Below are 20224 nucleotides of genomic sequence, written 5' to 3'. Positions count from 1 at the left end.
TGCCACCAACCTCCTCCTCGCTGCAGCATTCACAACCCATGCTTCACACACACATAAGTGCTTGTACCACTATACTCTCGTACATTTCCTTCTTTCCCTACATACATAATGTATTTTAGTCTCCACAAGAAATTTTTATCAAGACATTTTACTGAGAATAAGCAAAAATTTTGGAGCGAGATAAACAGGTTAAGAAAGCCTTGGGAACGAAAGCATTTATCAGTTAAAAACAGAGTAGGGGAGTTAGTAGATGGGGAGGCAGTAATTTCATGCACTGGCCAGGGAGGTATAACATCTTTTAGGAATGAAGAAGAGCAGGATGTGAGTGTGGGGGAGGTGCAAGAGGCATTACACAGAATGAAAGGAGGTACAGCAGCTGGAACTGATGAGGTCATGAAAGAAATGTTAAAAGCTAGGAGAGATACAGTGATGGAGTGCTTGGTATTTTTGTTTAACAAATGTATGAAAGAGGGGAAGGTACCTATGGATTGGCAGAGAGCATGTATAGTTCCTTTATATAGAGGGAAGGGGGACAAAAGAGATTGCAAAAATTATAGGGGAATAGGTTTACTGAGTCCTAGGTAGTAGGTTGGTAGACAGTAACCACCCAGGGAGGTACTATCGTCCTGCCAAGTGAGTGTAAAACGAAAGCCTGTAATTGTTTTATATGATGGTAGGATTGCTGGTGTCTTTTTTTCTGTCTCATGAACATGCAAGATTTCAGGTACATCTTGCTACTTCTACTTACACTTAGGTCACACTACACATACATGTACAAGCACATATATACACACCCCTCTGGGTTTTCTTCTATTTTCTTTCTAGTTCTTTTTTTTGTTTATTTCCTCTTACCTCCATGGGGAAGTGGAACAGAATTCTTCCTCCGTTAGCCATGCGTGTTGTAAGAGGCGACTGAAATGCCGGGAGCAAGGGGCTAGTAACCCCTTCTCCTGTATATATTACTAAATGTAAAAGGAAAAACTTTCGTTTTTTCCTTTTGGGCCACCCCGCCTCGGTGGGATACGGGCGGTGTGTTGAAAGAAGAAAGGTTTACTGAGTATACCAAGTAAAGTGTATGGTAGGGTTATTATTGAAAGAATTAGAGGTAAGACAGAGAGCAGGATTGCAGATGAGCAAGGAGGCTTTAGAATGGTTAGGGGATGTGTAGATCAAGTGTTTACATTGAAGCATATATGTGAACAGTATGCAGATAAAGGTGGGAAAGTTTTCATTGCATTTATGGATTTAGAAAAGGCATATGAAAGAGTGGATAAAAGAGCAATGTGATAAATGTTGCAAGTGTATGGAATAGGTAATAAGTTACTAAATGCTGTAAAGAGATCTTATGAAGATGGTGAAGCTCAGGTTAGGGGTGTGTAGGGAAGAGGGAGATTACTTCCCAGTAAAAGTAGGTCTTAGAGAGGGATGTGTAATGTCACCATGGTTGTTAAATATATTTATAGATGGGGTTGTAAAAGAAATAAATGTTAGGGTGTTGGGGAAAGGAGTGGGATTAAATTATGGTGAATTAAAAACAAAATTGGAGTTGAGACAGTTACTTTTTGCTGATGATACTGTGCTTTTGGGAGATTCTAAAAAGTTGCAAAGGTTAGTGACAAGTTTGAGAGGGTGTGTAAAGGTAGAAAGTTGAAAGCGGACATAGATTAGAGTGAGGTGATGAGGGTATCGAACAATTTAGATAAAGAAAAATTGGATATCACATTGAAGGGAGGGAGTAAGGAAGTAGTCAATGTTTTCAGATATTTGGGAGTTGACTTGTCAATGGATGGGTTTATGAAAGATGAGGTTAACCAAAGAATTGATGAAGGAAAAAAGGTGATTGGTGCGTTGGGGTATCTGTGGAGGCAAAAAAAACGTTATCCTTGGAGGCAAAGAAAGGAATGTATGAAAGAATAGTGGTACCAACACCCTTATATGGGTTTGAAGCATGGGTTGAAAATGCTGTAGCGAGGTGTCTGGAGGCAGTGGAGATGTCATGTCTAAGGGCAATGTGTGGTGTAAATATTATGCAAAGAGTTCACAGTGTGGAAATTAGGAGGTGTGGAATCACTAAAAGTACGGTGGTCCCTCAATAATCGTAAGGCTCGATAGTCGTAATTTTCGAAAATCGTAACGTTATTTTCGTCAAAACACTGGCTCGCTAATCGTAGTTTGACTCGCGAATAGTCGTTAGTCTGGGACACGTACTCACGGCTCTAAGCCGTTCCCAGCCAGTGTGCCATTGTTTACCAGTGAGCGACGGTCCCCTCACTTGTTCATAGGAAATATTTCATAATATTCCATTCATTTTAGTGCTTGCAACTACTAAATAAGCTACCATGGCTCCAAAGAAAGCTCCTAGTGCCAAGCCTTTGGTAAAGAAGGTGAGAAATACGAGTGAATTTAAGAAAAACATCATTGAACAATACGAAAGTGGCGTACATGTGGCCGAACTGGTCAGGATGTATAACAAACCCCATACAACCATAGCTTCCATCGTGGCCAAGAAAAAGGAAATCAAGGAAGCTGTTGTTGCAAAAGGGGTAAATATGCTGACAAAAATGAGATCACCAGTACTCGAAGATGTTGAGAAGTTATTATTGGTGTGGATAAACGAGAAACAATTAGCAAGAGATAGTCTTATGACGTCAGTTATTTGTGAAAAGGCTAGGCAGTTGCACGACAATCTGGTAAAGAAATTGCCTGCAACGAGTACTGATATTTGTGAATTTAAGGACAGCAAAAGTTGGTTTGAGAGATTTAAGAACCATAGTGGCATACACAGTGTGGTAAGGCATGGTGAGGCTGCCAGTTCGGACAAAATTGCAGCTACAAAATTCTTCAGTGAATTCAAGGAGTACATAGAGGCTGAAGGACTGAAACCTGAACAAGTGTTCAATTATGATGAAACAGGCTTCTTTTGGAAGAAAATGCCAAAGAGGACCTACATTACTCAGGAGGAAAAGGGACTGCCAGGACACAAGCCTATGAAAGACAGGCTGACGCTCATGCTCTGTGCTAATGCTAGCGGGGATTTCAGAGTGAAGCCGTTACTAGTGTACCATTCTGAAAATCCCAGTGTGTTCAGGAAAAACAATATTATGAAGAGTAAATTGTGTGTGTTTTGGAAATCTAATAATAAGGCATGGGTCACGAGGGAAATTTTCAAGTGGTTCAATGAAGTGTTTGGACCTAGTGTGAAGAATTACCTCCTGGAAAAGAAATTGGATCTCAAGTGCCTCCTAGTAATGAACAATGCACCTGCTCATCCTCCAAACTTGGATGACCTAATTTTGGAGGAGTTCAGGTTCATCACAGTAAAGTTCTTGCCCCCAAATACCACTCCTCTCCTCCAGCCCATGGACCAGCAGGTCATTTCAAACTTTAAAAAAAACTACACCAAAGCAATGTTTCAAAGGTGCTTTAATGTGACCTCAGACACTCACTTGACCCTAAGAGGTTTTTGGAAAGAACACTTCAGTATCCTCCATTGCATAAGCTTTATAGGTTAGGCTTGGGAGGGAGTGACTACCAGGACTTTGAACTCTGCTTGGAGAAAATTGTGGCCAGATTGTGTCCACAAGAGGGATTTTGAAGGGTTTGTGGCTGACCCTGATGAGCCTATGTCAGTTGTGAAATCTATTGTGGCACTGGGGAGTTCCATGGGGCTGGAAGTGAGTTTGGAGGATGTGGAAGAGTTGGTGGAAGACCACAATGAAGAGCTCACCACTGAGGAGCTGCAAGAGCTTCAGCAGGAACAGGAACAGATCGCAGCTCAGAATCTTGCTGCAGAGGAGGAGGAAGAGAGATGGAAGAAGTTGCCTTCTTCAGAAATTAAGGAGATTTTTGAAATGTGGGGTAGGATGGAAAGATTTATGGAGAAACATCACCCTGACAAGGCTGTTGCAAGCCATGTTGGCAACATGTACAGTGACAAAGTCTTGGCCCATTTTAGGGAAGTTTTAAAGAGACACCAGAAACAGAGCTCTCTGGACAGTGACTCTCAAGCTGGTCCTAGTGGCATTAAGAAACAGAGAAGAAAAGTAACCCCAGAAAAGCACTTGGTACCTGAGGTGTTGATGGAAGGGGATTCCCCTTCCAAAGAGTAACTAATCCCTTCTCTCTCCTCCTCCAGTCTTCCATACACTAAGAAGAATCGCCAATAAAGGTAAGTGTTATGCTGTTAATGTTTCATTCATCATGTCCCATTGTATTGTTTATGTACTACATCTATATTTCATGTAAATTTTTTTTTCTTTTAATACTTCTAGGTGTCAGGAACGGATTAATTGTATTTACATTATTTCTTATGGCGAAAATTGATTCGAAAATCGTCAATTTCGATAATAGTCACACTTCCAGGAACGGATTAATTACGAAAAACGAGGGACCACTGTATTAGTCAGAGGGCTGAAGAGGAGTTGTTGAGGTGGTTTGGTCATTTAGAGAATGGAAGAGCATATAAATCTGTAGGGAAAGGAAGGAGGGGTAGGGGTTGTCCATGAAAAGGTTGGATGGAGTGGGTAAAGGTTGTTTTGTGGGCAAGTGGCTTGGACTTCCAGCAAGCGTGTGTGAGCGTGTTAGGAGTGAATGGAGATGAATGGTTTTAGGGACCTGAAGAGCACTTAGAGTGCAAGCAGGGTAATATTTTATGAAGCAATTCAAGGAAACCGGTTAGCCAGACTCAAGTCCTGGAAATGGGAAGTACAATGAATGCACTTTAACCCTTTCAGGGTCCATCCAGTAGATCTATGGCTTTGAAGCCAGGGTCCAAACCGTAGATCTACGCCATGAGCTCAGCTCACTCAGTTAACATGTGAGCAGTAAATTTGGGCCTAGATATGAAAGAATACATCTGTGTGGTAACTGTGCACCACATAAAACAAATCCTGCAACATGCAGTGCATAGAGAAAAAAACTGCGACTAATTCTGGATTAAAAAAGTGACTGCGGTGTTTTTTCCTATTTTTTTACAGTCGTATTCGCAATTTCTGGGTCTCATTTGACAGAATGGAAGATATATTACAGAAATAGAGATGATTTTGATTGGTTTTAATACTGAAAATGGCTTGAAACTGAGCTCAAATTAGTGGAAATATTCAATTTTTGCAGATGTTCAATAGTAAACAAATGTTGTCACAAGTCTATTACACATCAGCTGGTGGATCTAATATACATTCACAAATGTGCTGATATTATTTATACAATTATTACAATACTGCATAACAGTAAATCTTCTATTTTTTGGTGTGAATATAAATTCATTATGTGAATAAAAATAAAAATGGAATTCATTTGTAAAGTCTCAAAACATACCTATTGAACAGAGGAAATGTTAGTTTAGTGCCAGGAATGCCTGCATTGTTTATTCTGGACCCTATTTTGAAATTGGAATATTTTGAACTTTGTGCTAACATCTTGGCTGTTTCGATCGTATGTATATGTCTTATGAGCCACTGTTTTTGACGTATATATACTCAAAAATTCTAGCGGCTTCAAATCAAGCAGGAGAGAGCTGGTAGGCTCACATGTGAGAGAATGGGTCTGTGTGGTCATTGTGCACCATATAAAAAAATCCTGCAGCACGCAGTGCATAATGAGAAAAAAAAACCTCCAACCGTTTTTTTGGATTAAAACACCGGCTTTGCGGTGTATAGTATTTATGGTTGTACAGGAAGGCCCCACTTATACGGCTGGTTAGGTTCCAGGCTACCGCTGTAAAGCGGAAACCGCCATAAAGTGGAACACCCTTTTTTTCCACTTACAAATGCATACAAACACTAGATAACAAGTTTACACTAACATATATTAAGTTAGCAATAGAACCAGGCATCAAAAAACAATAAAAAGTACAATACACACATAGTGCACTCATTACTTACCTTAAAATATTTATAGTCTTAATCTAGGGTGAGACAAGTAGTATTTATTGTAAGAAATCAAGTGTGGTATGTATGGTAGTCAGCCAGGCTACCATACCAGGCCACCCCACCCACACATACAATTCTATGATATTTAAGCATCCCAGAGCGATAAAATGTATATACAGTTCACTCATTACTTACCTTAAAATATAGGGTGACATGAGTAGTATTTATTGTAAAAAATCAAGTGTGGTATGTATGGTAGTCAGCCGGGCTACCATACCAGGCCAACCCACCCACACATATATTCCATGATATTTAAGCATCCCAGAGCGATAAAATGTATATACAGTTCACTCATTACTTACCTTAAAATATTTGTAGTCTTAATGTAGGGTCAGGAGTAAGTAAATGAGATAAAACGAATAAATGAGAGAGAGAAAGAATGAGTGCATGAGAGAGTACAGGCGCAGAGTTACGTAAACAAACCAGGCGAAGGTAAGTTTTGTAAACGAAGTGTACACGTCTCGTTTGTGTACAAGTTACATTGTGTACAGGTTGTCTCTACACTGATACGGTAGAATAAATAAAGAAGAACACTCCCATTCTCATGTAACATCATTTTGAGAAGAAATGATGCTCTGAGTGAAGGCAATGGAAATAAGTCACTCTGACTTTTTTGGGTTATCCTAGGTTCTCTACACATATGTTGTTATGTATGATAATCTATGTAACTGTATTTGTGTATACCTGAATAAACTTACTTACATACATACGAAAGGAATAATTTTCTACAGTTACCCCCAGTAACACATTTTCTCTTATGTTAGATTAGAGAAAACGTTATTCTTGGCATCACTTGTACAAGTTATCTGGCTACGACATCTCATATTTATGTTTATTTATTCTACTGTAGGGTGTATTTATCATCTTTTTATGTTATGTATCGTGTTTATTATATAATTTTGAAAAAAGTATCATGGATGGATTAATGAAAATGTGTATATTAACGTAATATACAACATTTAATAAGACTCGGTGATTATTATTATTATTATTATTATTATTAGCATTTCTACTATGGCGTCACTTGTGCAAGTCGTCTGCTACCACATCTCATATTTATGTTTATTTATTCTATTGTGGGGTGTATTTAACATCTTTTTATGTTATGTATCGTGTTTATTATATAATTTTGAAAAAATATCATAGATGGATTAATGAAAATGTGTATTTAACGTAATATACGACATTTAAATGAGACTCGATGATTATTATTATCATTACTAATATGACGTCTGGAGACATAAGACACTCTTACTGATTTTAATGTGTACCTGCATGCCAGCACAGTATGTAAGTTTATTTAAGTACAGGTATACATAAGTATAATTATCAGAATATATATAAAATATGAAATAACTTTTAAAAACATTTGAAATTTTGGAGTTTCCAGACAAAATGGAGAGACTTAGTGCTTACTGAGCTCACGAAGAATGTAAACAAACAAGGTGGGGGGCGGTGACCGTATTAGAAAGTCAGGTGGGGGGAGCCGTATAGCGAGTTTTGGTCATAATTTGAAATGATCGTATTAGCGGAATGCCGTAAAGTGAAACGCCGTAAAGCGGGGCCTTCCTGTATTCTCGTTTTCTTGGTCTCGTTTAATAGAATGGAAAACATATAGAAATAGAAGTGATTTTGATTGGTTTTACTATGAAAAGAACCTTGAAATGGAGCTCAAAGTAGGGGAAATGTTTAATTTTTGCCAATGTTCAAAAGTAAACAAATGATGTCATTGTCCAACAAATGTCCAACTAGCCATTCTAATATGCAGTCATGAATGGGTTGACATTATTTATACAATTATTACAATATTACAGTAGTCTGCATAACAGTAAATCTTCCATTTTTTATTTGAATAAAAATTCAAAATAGAAAGCAAGAGTAATATCAGAGGGGCCTGGAGATGTGACTGATGAACAAAGAGAATGTTACTTTAGAGCCAGGAATGCCTGCATTGTTCATTCTGGACCCTATTTTGAAATTATCATATTTTTTAATTTTCATGAAATTGGCCAAATTGCAAATTTCTGACCACGTTATTGGGTAGTTGAAGTAAGTAAATGGGCAGTTTCTTGTACTCAATCAATAGAACAAATGGAGTTCTAAAGAATTAGGTATGAGTTTGGTCGACTGGAACAATGGAATTAGCAGAAAACAGGGCTCAAAGTGGGCGAATTCGCCGATTCATAAATATCACCGAGGTCGCTGACTTTGCGAGAGCATAATTCTTTAAGTTTTCCATCAAATTTTGTTCTTTTGGTGTCATTACCACCGGGAAATGATTCTCTATCATTTCCTATGAATTTTTTTTTTTTTTTTAATTTTCGACACCAGGAGACACCTCAGGATTTGGGGTTTCGACAGTCAAGTGGTTAAATTGGCTAAATTACCAATTTCCAACCACATTATTGGGTAGTTGAAACAGTTAACTGGGCAATTTTTTGTGATCAATAAAATGGAAGTAATGCTATCGAAAAAGCTAAAAATTTAGTAGACTGGAATAATGTAACTGGCTTAAAATGGGAGTCAAGTTCGGCAAAATCGCCACTGCGAAAATATTGCTGATGCATCAAAATTTGCTAGAGCATAATTTCGCCAATTTTCCATCAAATTTCGTACTTTTTGTTTTATTACGTCCAGAAAAAGATTCTCTACCATTTTATAAGAAAAAATATCTTTTTTTTTTTTTTTAAATTCTTGGACCCTGGCTGTTGCTCTGAGATTTGACCTCTGGACCCTGAAAGGGTTATAGGAGGGGTTTGGGATATTAACAGTTTGGAGGGACATCTAAACTGTCGTATCTGAGTGCCTCTGCAACTGTCTTTCTTTTTGGGTTTTTCTTTCATTTTTGGGTCACCCTGTCTCAGTGGGAAATGGCGGACGTATTAACCCTTTGAGGGTTTTCGTCGTACTAGTACGTCTTACGCGTAGGGGTTTTTGACGTACTAGTACTCATAAATTCTAGCGGCCTCAAATCTAGTGGGAGAAAGCTGGTAGGCCTTCATATGAAAGAATGGGTCTATGTGGTCAGTGTGCACAGTCTAAAAAAAATCCTGCAGCACACTGTGGATAATGAGAAAAAAACTTTGACCATTTTTTTTTAATAAATCAGCGACTTTGCAGTGTATTTTCGTATGGTATTTATTGTTGTATTCTAGTTTTCTTGGTCTCATTTTATAGAATGGAAGACATATTACAGAAATAGAGATGATTTTGACTGGTTTTACAAAGAAAGGTGCCTTGAAATTGAGCTCAAAGTAGCAGAAATGTTCGATTTTTACCAAACTTCAAAAGTAAACAAATCGTGCCAAGCGTGCAATACACGTCAACTGGTGAGTCTAATATTCTTTCACAAGTGCACCAATAATATTTATACCATTTTTTACACTAATGCAGTAGTCTGCATAACAGTAAATCTTATATTTTTTGTGAAAATAAAAATTCCAAGTGGAAAGCAAAAGAATATAAGAGGGGCCTTGAGACGTGACTAATGACTAGAGGAAATGTCATTTTAGTGCCAGGAATGGTAAAACTGTACTGGATAGTTGTGGTTTCTTGCACCCATTCGATAGAAAAAATGGAGTTTGAATGTTTTTTGTCGACTAGTACAGTGAAATTGAAAATGCAAAATGAAGTGCGAGAGCATAATTCCGTAAGTTTTCTATCAAATTTCAAACTTTTGGTGTCTTTATTCGGGAAAAGTCTTTCTTTTCATAAGAGGTTTTTTTTTTTTTTTTGGGTCGACCCTGTCTCAATGGGAAAGGGCCTGTCGACCCTCAAAGGGTTAAAAAAGAAAAAAGATACCTCAATGCACCACTCACCTTTTTTCCTTCATAAATTCTATGGTTAACCTCGTCCTTCATAAACTCATCTGCTGACAAATCTACTCCCACATTCTACTACCCATTTACTTCTTCCATACCCCCTCCCTTCAATGTGATATCCAATTTTTCCTTACCTAACTCGTTTGATACTCTTATCTATGTTCACTTTCTTCCTTTACACACCCTTCCAAACTCTTCCACTAATCTTTCCAACTTTTGTTTAGAATTTCAAAAAAGCACAGTATCATCAATATTAAAAACCAAGTTGAAATTACAATATCTGCTCACCAGGGGCTTCTTTAATCCAATACAGAGAATGAGAGAGGTTGTTTATACACTGGCAGAGGTCAGGTGCTTTGAGAAGGGCTGGGCTAAATGATGGCCATGTTGTGTTTGAGCAAAATGAATTAGATATGAAGAAGTTTCCCATATTATGAATTATGGTGGTGATGAGTGATGATTCTAGACAATGTCAACTATATTAGTTTGATTCCCTGATGACTAGTTTGCCATTATATGAGGTGTCCATTTGTGTTATGATGAATGATTGTTTAAATTGTCCCTCTGGCACATGTGACATTGTCCTTTGACCTGTGTTAGAGTTCGGGAAGCTTCACCAACATTTATCTTGTCCACAAATAACCCACACATAGGAGAGAGGAGCTTACGGTGATGTTTCGGTCCGACTGGGACCATTTACAAAGTCACACTAACAAAAGGAGAGAAGGAGGGAGTATATATAGGCCAGCAACAGGGACGGGACACAAGAGGTAGTAGGAAAGGAAGAAAAGTAGTGGTAGAGGTAGTAGTTGTAGAAGTAGAGACCTCTACCACTACTTTTCTTCCTTTCCTACTACCTCTCGTGTCCCGTCCCTGTTGCTGGCCTATATATACTCCCTCCTTCTCTCCTTTTGTTAGTGTGACTTTGTAAATGGTCCAAGTCGGACCGAAATGTCGTCATAAGCTCCTCTTTCCTATGTGCAGGTTATTAGTGTATTGTTCCAGTCAAGGTATTGTGCCTTTTTGTTAATTATTTTGTCATTTGCCCCACATGGATTGGTGTGCAAAGAAATATCGCAACAAGCAGGAATCAAACCCAAATTGTCAGTTCCCTACGAGCAAAGCTTGCTACCAACCTGATGCCTTAAACCACTCAGCTATAGATGCCTCATAACATGAGGTAGCTTGCTGGACTAAAAGCCATGTTTCTTCTAATAGCAGGCACACCAGTGAGCCTCAGGCATAATCTCCAGCGATTTCATTCTCCTCCTGTATGTTCTGGCATCACAAGTGATACTATGTCCTCACAGAAGCAATATACAGTGGAACCCCGAATAACAGCCTTAATCCGTTCCAGAAGGTCGGCCTAAATTCAAAACAATATTTCCCATAAGAATTAATGTAAATACAATTAATCTGTTCCAGACACCCAAAAATAATAAAAAAAATACATTTTGTAAAGTTTAACTATAGTTTTACATACACAAAACAATGACTATTACATATAATTAAACATCTAGATCATTATTACATACCTGTATTGAAGACTTGTTGGTGTATGGAAAACAGGGAGGAGGGGAGAGGGAGGACAGGTAAGTGTTTGGAAGGGGAATCCCCCTCCATAATGACTTCAGGTATCAAGTCCCTCTCTAGGGTTATTTCTCTTCGTCTTTTAACCCTTAAACGGTCCAAACGTACATATACGTTCTCTCGCGTAACGCCCCAAACATATATATACGTTTTATTTTTCATTCATTCAAAATTGGTGCATTAGGCCCGAGTCGCCTAGACATGAGAGAATGGGTGTGCGCACTCAGTGTGCGCGGTATACAAAAAATCTGGGATACCTGGGTACCACATGGTAGGACCAGTTACATTCAGCTCCATCTTGGGTCAACATCATGGCACATCCTCGTGATTCACTCACGCTTCATCGTATTAACACTCTGCTATTCGAGGAAAGTGATATAGATCATGAGTTTAGTGGATTTGACACCAATGGGGCCAGTAATATTCAAGGAATTTGTGAAAATGTCGACAATAACCCAGATGACCCTCAGCCCATCACCTCTGGGGTAGCGACACCTGTCCTAGGGCCAAGCACCTCTGGGGTAGCCAGTGTGGCCACAGCAGACCCTAGGCCAAGCACTTCTGGGGTGGCCAGTGTGGCCACACAAGACCCTGGGCCAAGCATCTCTGGAGTGGCAAGTGTTACCCATAGGCAACTTCACAAGAGGAAACTATCATTTTCCCGTTGTTTTAGTGATAGTGAAAGTGATGTAAGTGACGATGAGACTGATTTTATGCCATTCATAAGAACATAAGAATGTAGGAACACTGCAGAAGGCCTACTGGCCCATACGAGGCAGTGATAGTGAAGTTCATTATTCACCAGTGAAGCGTACTTTTAGGCGTCGTTATCTACGTTCAGGCAGTGTGCCATATGCAATCCCCAAGGGTCATGGCAGGTCACGATCCAAAACCCCGGCCACTGATAATGAAAGTGATCATGAAGGTGAGTATGTGGGGATGGAGGAAGTAGTGGAGGGTGGCATGGTGCCTGGACCACATGGCGCAGTGGGTGGACAGACAAAGGACTGCCCGGCATCCCCTCAACCATGTGCTGCCTCCACTCCTGTCCCTCCTCCTGCTCCCCCTCGCCCCATGCCACAGGTCCACCCTACACCATGTGATCGTGAGTGGAACTGGACACAAAGTATATTCATGCCACAGCCTTGTGATTTTGATGCAAGTGGAAGTGGTATCCAGCCAGAATGTCCCATAACGAATGAGTCTACAGAGTTAGACTATTTCCAGTTGTACTTTGGCGAGCCTAAATGAACTTGATAGTGACCCAGACAAACAATTATTACCGATATGTCATGGACAACATAACGGAGGTTGGAGAATCGTCACGGCTGTACAGGTGGAAGGACACAACAGTGGCTGAAATGTATTTATTCTTTGCCACTGTCATACTTATGCCACATATCTATAAGAACAATACAGTGGACCCCCGCATAACGATGGCATCACATAGCGATTTTTCCGCATACCGATTACTTTTATCGCAAAATTTTTGCCGCGCATACCGATTAAAAACCCGCTTACCGATTTTCGTCCAAGACGCGTCCAATGTGCCCTCAGCCAGCCTCACATGTGCCGGCCGTCCCATTGTTTACCAGCCAGCCTCCGCGGTAACATCCAAGCATACACTCGGAATATTTCGTATTATTACAGTGTTTTCGGTGCTGTTTCTGGAAAATAAGTGACCATGGGCCCCAAGAAAGCTTCTAGTGCCAACCCTGTGGTAAAAAGGGTGAGAATTAGTATGGAAATTAAGAAAGATTTTGAAGGGTTTGGGGCTAACCCTGAGAAGCCTATGCCAGTTGTGGAATCCATTGTGCCTACTTCAAAGATTAAGGAAATGTGTGCACAGTGGGTTGAACTGCAAACCTTTATAGATGAAAATCACCCTGACACAGCTGTTGCAAGCCGTGCTGGTGACTATTTCAATGACAATGTTGTGGCCCATTTTAGACAAATCGTAAAGGAACGGGAGGTACAGAGCTCTATGGACAGATTTGTTGTGCGACAGAGGTCCAGTGACTCTCAAGCTGGTCCTAGTGGCATTAAAAGAAGAAGGGAAGTAACCCCGGAAAAGGACTTGCTACCTCAAGTCGTAATGGAAGGGGATTCCCCTTCTAAACAGTAAGAAGATAATGCTCTCCCCTCCTCCCATCCCATCAATCATCACCAGATCTTCAATAAAAGTAAGTGTCATGTAATTGTGCATGCCTTTTTCAGTTTGTGTGTATTAAAATTAACATTTCATGTGGTAAAAAAAAATTTTTTTCATACTTTTGGGCGTCTTGCACGGATTAATTTTATTTCCATTATTTCTTATGGGGAAAATTCATTCGCATAACGATTATTTCGCATAACAATTATCCCTCTTGCACGGATTAAAATCGTTAACCGGGGGTCCACTGTATACGTAATTACTGGTCCACAGACCACTTCATCAGTACTCCAGTTTTCCGTGACCTCCTTCCCTGCAACAGATTCACTCTGTTGCTACGAATGTTGCATTTCTCAGACAGAAATACGCTGAACAGAAATGACCTTCTATAAAAAATCCAGGAAGTGTTTATGTATTTGAAGCAGAAATTCAGTGCATACTTTTATCCCTTCAAGAACACTGTTGTTGATGAGTCCTTGATTCTGTTCAAGGGATGCTTGTCATTCAAGCAATATATACCGAGCAAACATAATCGCTTTGGTATAAAACTTTTTGTTGTGTGTGACTCTGAGAGTGGTCTTATGTTGGATGTTACTGTATACACTGGGAGAAATACACTCGATGATGACAGACCGATGTTGGGCATTTCCGGTGATGCTGTTCGCAGGATGATGGAACCATACCTTGGCAAGGGCCATACATTGCACACAGACAACTGTTATACAAGCCCTATGCTCACTGATTTCCTACATGTGAACAATACTGATATATGTGGAACAGTGAGAAGGAATAGAAAACATATGCCAAGGTTCAGTGGAGGCAGTGTTGAAGGTGCAGTGCAAGTGTTTCACGCTAATGACATCATGGCACTGACACGGCATGACAAACGGGACGTGACATTGCTGTCAACCATCCACAGAAACGAAATGGTACAGACAGACAGACTGAGCAAGTACAACAAAGAACCTATTGTAAAGCCAGCTGCTGTCGTGGACTATACGAACAATATGCAACTAGTCGACAAGTGTGACATGATGATAGGGTTTGTGGACTGTGTGCGTAGAAGTCGCAAGTGGTATATAAAACTGTTTTCTCACCTTGTAGATATTGCAGTGCTCGATGCATTCAATATGTATGAAATAAAGACTGGAAAACAACAACGTTTTGCAGAATGCTCTCTGAATGTTGTCAAACAGCAAGAAAGTATGGTACCACACCTGTACCTGCACCTCAACAGTGACCTGTCACACCACAACCTGTCCCCCAACCACAGCCAGTAGGGGAAGTGCCAGATCAAATCACTCCTAACTGTCACTATCTGGTACCAATACCACCTACCCAAAAGAAGAATGCCCAGAAAAAGTGTGCTGTGTGTGCTACCACCAAAAAACGACCCCAACAACGGAAGGACACACGATTCATTTGTCACCAGTGTAGGGTGGCACTCTGTATGAATCCATGCTTCATGGAGTATCATACAATCATGGAGTTCTAGAAACACAAGTAGGACATGTAAATACTTGTATATAGTTGTAGATAATAGAATGTGATTCAGCCAGGTGTGAAAAATCACCTGTCAGTGTGTACGTGTGTTTATGACAATACGATAATAATTTCATATATAATATTGATGTATAAACAACAATTGGCATTGAAATTAAAAGATTTGCCATAAAACATAATTATCATAACATGAAAACCAAGAAAATTAAAAAAAAAAAAAAATGGAAGAAAAAGGCAAATATGTAGAATTTCTGCATGCGGCAGTGCTCCATGTTGCCATCGGGTGATCGCCAAGTGCCAACTTTGAGGCCTCATATCTCGGTAAGTACTGACCCTAAAAAAAATTTTTTTTTATTCTAAAGCACTTTAAAAAATGTACCCTTTTTTTCTATAAAAATTTTTTTTCAAAATATTCGGGGCGCTGCGTGAATGAACGTATGTATACGTTTGGACCGTTTAAGGGTTAATGGCACTAGGCCCAGCTCGAGAGTCATCGGACCCCTGTCGCACAAAAATAACTGTCCAGAGAGGTCTGTTTCTGATGCCTCTAAGATTTGCCTGAAGTAGGCCAAGGTTTTGTCACTGAACATGCTGCAGATATGGTTTGTTTCAGCTTGGTCAGGGTGATATTTCTCAGCAAAAAGCTTGCACCCTACTCCATATTGAGCAAATCTCCTTAATCTCTGAAGAAGGCACCTCCTTCCCTCTCTTCCTCCTCCTCTAAAGCAAGTTCCTCAGCTGTGGTCTGTTGCTGTTCCAGTTGAAGGTCTTGCAGCTCTTCAGTGGTTAGCTCCTCCCTGTGGTCCTCCACCAACTCTTCCACATCCCCGCCACTCACATCCAACCCCAAGGACTTCCCCAAAGACACAATAGATTCCACAACAGGCATAGGGTCCTCAGGGTCAGCCTCAAACCCTTCAAAATCCCTCTCAAGGACACATTCTGGCCACAATTTTCTCTAAGAAGAGTTCAAAGTCCTGGAAGTCACTCCCTGCCAAGCCTTACCTATAAGGCTTATGCAGTTGTAGATACTGAAGTGATTCCTCCAGAACTCTCTTAGGGTCAATTCAGTGTCCAAGGTCACTTCAAAGCACCTTTGAAGCACTACTTTGGTGTACAGTTTTTTGAAGTTAGAAATGACCTGCTGGTCCATGGGCTGGATGAGAGGAGTGGTGTTAGGAGGCAAGAACTTCACTGTTATAAAACTGAAAGCCCTAGACAATTGGTCTATCAAGTTTGGAGGATGAGCAGGAGCATTGTCCATTACCATGAGGCACTTGAGTGGCAATTTATATTTTCCTGAAGGTATTTTTTCACATTTGGGCTAAACACTTCATGGACCCAGTCAATGAAAAATTGCCTCATGACCCATTCCTTATGATTAGCTTTCCACATCACACACAATTTACTCTTGATGACGTTGTTTTTCTCGAACACTGGGATTTTCAGAGTGATACGCCAGTAAAGGCTTCACTTTGAAATCCCCACTATCGTTAAAACAGAACAAAAGAGTCAGCCTATCCTTCACAGGCTTGTGTTCCTGCAGTGCCTTTTCCTCCTGCATGATATAGGTCCTCTTTGGCATTTTCTTCCAAAAGAGGCTTGTTTCGTCACAACTGAACACTTGTTGGGGGTAGAATTCTTAAGTCTCTACGTACCCCTTGAATTCCTGCACAAATTTTTCAGCCGCATGTTTGTCTGAACTTGCAGCTTCACCATGCCTTACAACACTGTGTATGCCACTACCCTTCTTAAATATGTCAAACCAGCATCTGCTGGCCTTAAATTCACTAATATCAGCACTAATTCCAGGCATTTTCTTTACGAGATCCACATGCAACTGCCTTGCCTTTTCACAAATGATTGTCTCTGAAACACTATCTCCCGTTTTTCACTGATCCACAAAAACAACTCCACATCTTCCATTGTTTGTGATCTCTTTTTCGTTAACATGTTTACCCCTTTCGCCACATCAGCTTCCTTGATTTGTTCTCTCTTTCCCAGGATAGAAGTGACTGTTGATTTGTTTTTGTGATACACCTTGGCAAGCTGGAGCACACGCACACCACTCTCATATTTTTCAATAATTTCTTTCTTAAATTCCATTGTTTCTCACTTTCTTTACCAAAGGAACTTTACTAGGAACTTTATTCGGGCCCATAGTGGCTTATTTCACAGTCGCATTTATTAAACAAGCACAAAACCCAATGGATTTTAAGGAAATGTTTGTATGAATGTGCAGAGTATGCTCATTCACCAAGAGAGACAGGGAGACTGACTCACCTACTCATGGCGTCCCAGCAGGAGGCACACTGACGTGTCTAATACAGCTGATCTGCGAGGCACCGACCAAAATATGGAGCAAAATTTCGGCCCAAAAACCGGCCTAAATACGATTCGGATGATAAACGCAGTGGCCGATATTCAGGGTTCCGCTGTACAGTGGACCCCCGGTTCGCGATGCTATCGGTATCCGATAAATCCGGTATCCGATGCATTATATCACAAAAAATTTGCCTCGGTTCCCATTACAAAACCCAGTATGCGATGCAATTCGTACGAGACGTGTCCACGTGTGGCCTGAACTGCCCCGTGTGTGCCAGTGTTTACAAGCCAGCCAGTGTGCACGCATCTAAGGATACATTCGGTACATTCCATATTATCCATATTATCACTTGTTTTTGGTGCTTGTTTCTGCAAAATAAGTCACCATGGGCCCCAAGAAAGCTTCTAGTGCCAACCCTTCGAGACCAGGGGAGCTAATGACTATTGAAATGAAGAAAGAGATAATTGCAAAGTACGAAAGTGGAGTGCGTGTGTCGGAGCTGGCCAAGTTGTATAGTAAACCCCAATCAACCATCCATTAGGGAATCCCCCTAATGGAGGGGGATTCCCCTTCTAAACAATAGGTTCAACACTCTCCCCTCCTCCCATCCCATCAATCATCACCAGATCTTCATTGAAGATAAGTGTCAATTATTCTATTGTTATTATTCTATTGTTATTGTTGTTATTGTAATTATTCTATTGCATTAAACTTAATATTTCATGTGGTAAAGTTTTTTTTTCATAATTTTGGGTGTCTTGCACGGATTAATTTGATTTCCATTATTTCTTATGGGGAAAACTGATTCGCTTTCCAATAATTTTGGTTTACGATGAGCTCTCAGGAACGGATTAATATCGCGAACCAGGGGTCCACTGCACTACTATGCACCCAACCTGATCATTCTCTGCTTCACCTGATCTTGATCCTGTTTCCAATAAACACTGCATAGAACTAACTCATCATTCAACTACAAACTGTATACCTAATTGGATTAACTACAAACTGTTTTCAGTAAACATTGCATCAACTACAAACTGTATACCTCATCACAACAACAACAAACTGTATACCTCATCAGAACTACACAAGTCTAAATTTTACAGAACCAACATTGAAATAAGGTACATTTAGCAAAATAAAGCTTCACATCAAAACTTATAAAATACAAGCCACACTTACTTTTGATGTGTTTGGCTCAACGAGAGGAGAATTATCAATGGCAGGTGGTCGTGAAGGGACCAGCAGTGGTCCTGGACTGGTGGCTGCACGTCGAGTTAGTCGGGGTGAGTGACTGGGGCTCGACGTACTACTGCATCTGTTAAGAATTCAGGAACAAAAATTTGCTATAGAACTTTCTACATGCCTGCAGAATATATCACATTAGATCAACTACAAATATTATAGAACTCACTTTGAAAGAGGTAATCAAAGGTGTAATTTGTGGCATAGCACATACCAACAACAATGTTATCAAACAATGATGCATGAAAACAATTTTAAGTAGTTTCATTGCATTAAAGTGCTGGAGAGAGGGAGGTACTACCCGTCTCCTATCCTGGTATATATATCTCACAGTACAATTTTCTTTATGAAATACAGTTTTATAACTAACTTACTAACACTCACTCTCTCACAATCTCTCTCTCTCTCTCATAATCTCTCACAATCTCTCTCTCTCTCTCTCATAATCTCTCTCACAATCTCTCTCACAATCTCTCTCTCACAATCTCTCTCTCACAATCTCTCTCTCACAATCTCTCTCTCACAATCTCTCTCACAATCTCTCTCTCACAATCTCTCTCTCACAATCTCTCTCTCACAATCTCTCTCTCACAATCTCTCTCTCACAATCTCTCTCTCACAATATCTCACAATATCTCTCTCACAATATCTCTCTCTCTCTCTCTCTCTCTCTCTCTCTCTCTCTCTCTCTCTCTCTCTCTCTCTCTCTCTCTCTCTCTCACACACACAAACACACACAAAAAAAAAATCTTTCATACAAAATCTCTCTCTTTCTCTCTCATAATCTCCTCTCTCACATTCACTCACTCTTTCTCTCCCAGCACTACCTGGAATTACTAGCATCAATGTTGGGGCATATGAATAACTTCAATATTTTAAGAAGTTACTAAAGAATGATGATTCACACACACACACATGGGTAATGATAGTTTAGACAGGAAAATACTGACATAGGATGACCCAGAGTAAGGGGATATATGCTACAAGGTGGTTTGTGGCTCAAGTGGTAGCACATTTATTTCACAACTGAAGGACCCGGTTTCAATTTTGGGTGGGTGGAGAGGTTGGGCATGTTACCTTACATTTGGTGCTAGAGGAATGTTGTGGGTCACATCACCTTATATAAGACTGAGCTTGGGAATAAACTTGGATAACAGCTCTCAGCTTGTAAATTCAATTTTGTGTAAAGAAATGGAAGTTAAACACTATGATGAGCCAAATGAATGCTTGGAAATAATTTTTCAGTACAAAAGTAGAGTTGTGGATGAGTAGACAAACTGCTGAATAGCATCATTTAAACAAGAACTTAAAATAACTTAAGAAAATAGGCTGAATGAGTATATGAGTGGGCAAGAGTTTGACCTCCATAGCATTGGCCAATAAGCTTACTACAGTGCTCCTCCTTTCGTATGTTCTTATGATGAGGTAGTGCAAGAAAACTCCATTGCTGGAGGCAAGCAATTAATTGCATCAGTCAATTGAAGAAACCTAACATTACCCTACATATTCACTGCTTCTGAGCACACATATACATGTAAGTGTATATGTGAAGTTTAGACACGAGGGAAGGTTGCCTTACACCTGCCTCAGTTCACCTAACAGTAAACAGATATCTGAGTATTTGTTGACCATTGTGGGTTACATCCTGAGAAAAATA

General features: G+C 40.0%; 1 protein-coding gene across 4 annotated transcripts in view; it reads right to left on the bottom strand.

Moving 5' to 3' along the window:
- Window positions 1–20224, bottom strand: part of Usp32 (Ubiquitin specific protease 32) — a 290375-nt gene that overhangs the window by 190808 nt on the left and 79343 nt on the right. For all 4 annotated transcript variants that reach the window (XM_070086560.1, XM_070086561.1, XM_070086563.1 and 1 more), the window contains one exon: window positions 18505–18640. In XM_070086560.1, coding sequence (XP_069942661.1) covers window positions 18505–18640 — 136 coding nt within the window. The remainder of the gene's footprint in view (window positions 1–18504; window positions 18641–20224) is intronic.

The sequence above is a fragment of the Cherax quadricarinatus genome, chromosome 19 (genome assembly GCF_038502225.1).
Source record: "Cherax quadricarinatus isolate ZL_2023a chromosome 19, ASM3850222v1, whole genome shotgun sequence".
Lineage (NCBI taxonomy): Eukaryota > Metazoa > Arthropoda > Malacostraca > Decapoda > Parastacidae > Cherax > Cherax quadricarinatus.
Note: the sequence above shows the minus strand (reverse complement) of the source record. Positions and strands in the feature narration are given on the sequence as shown.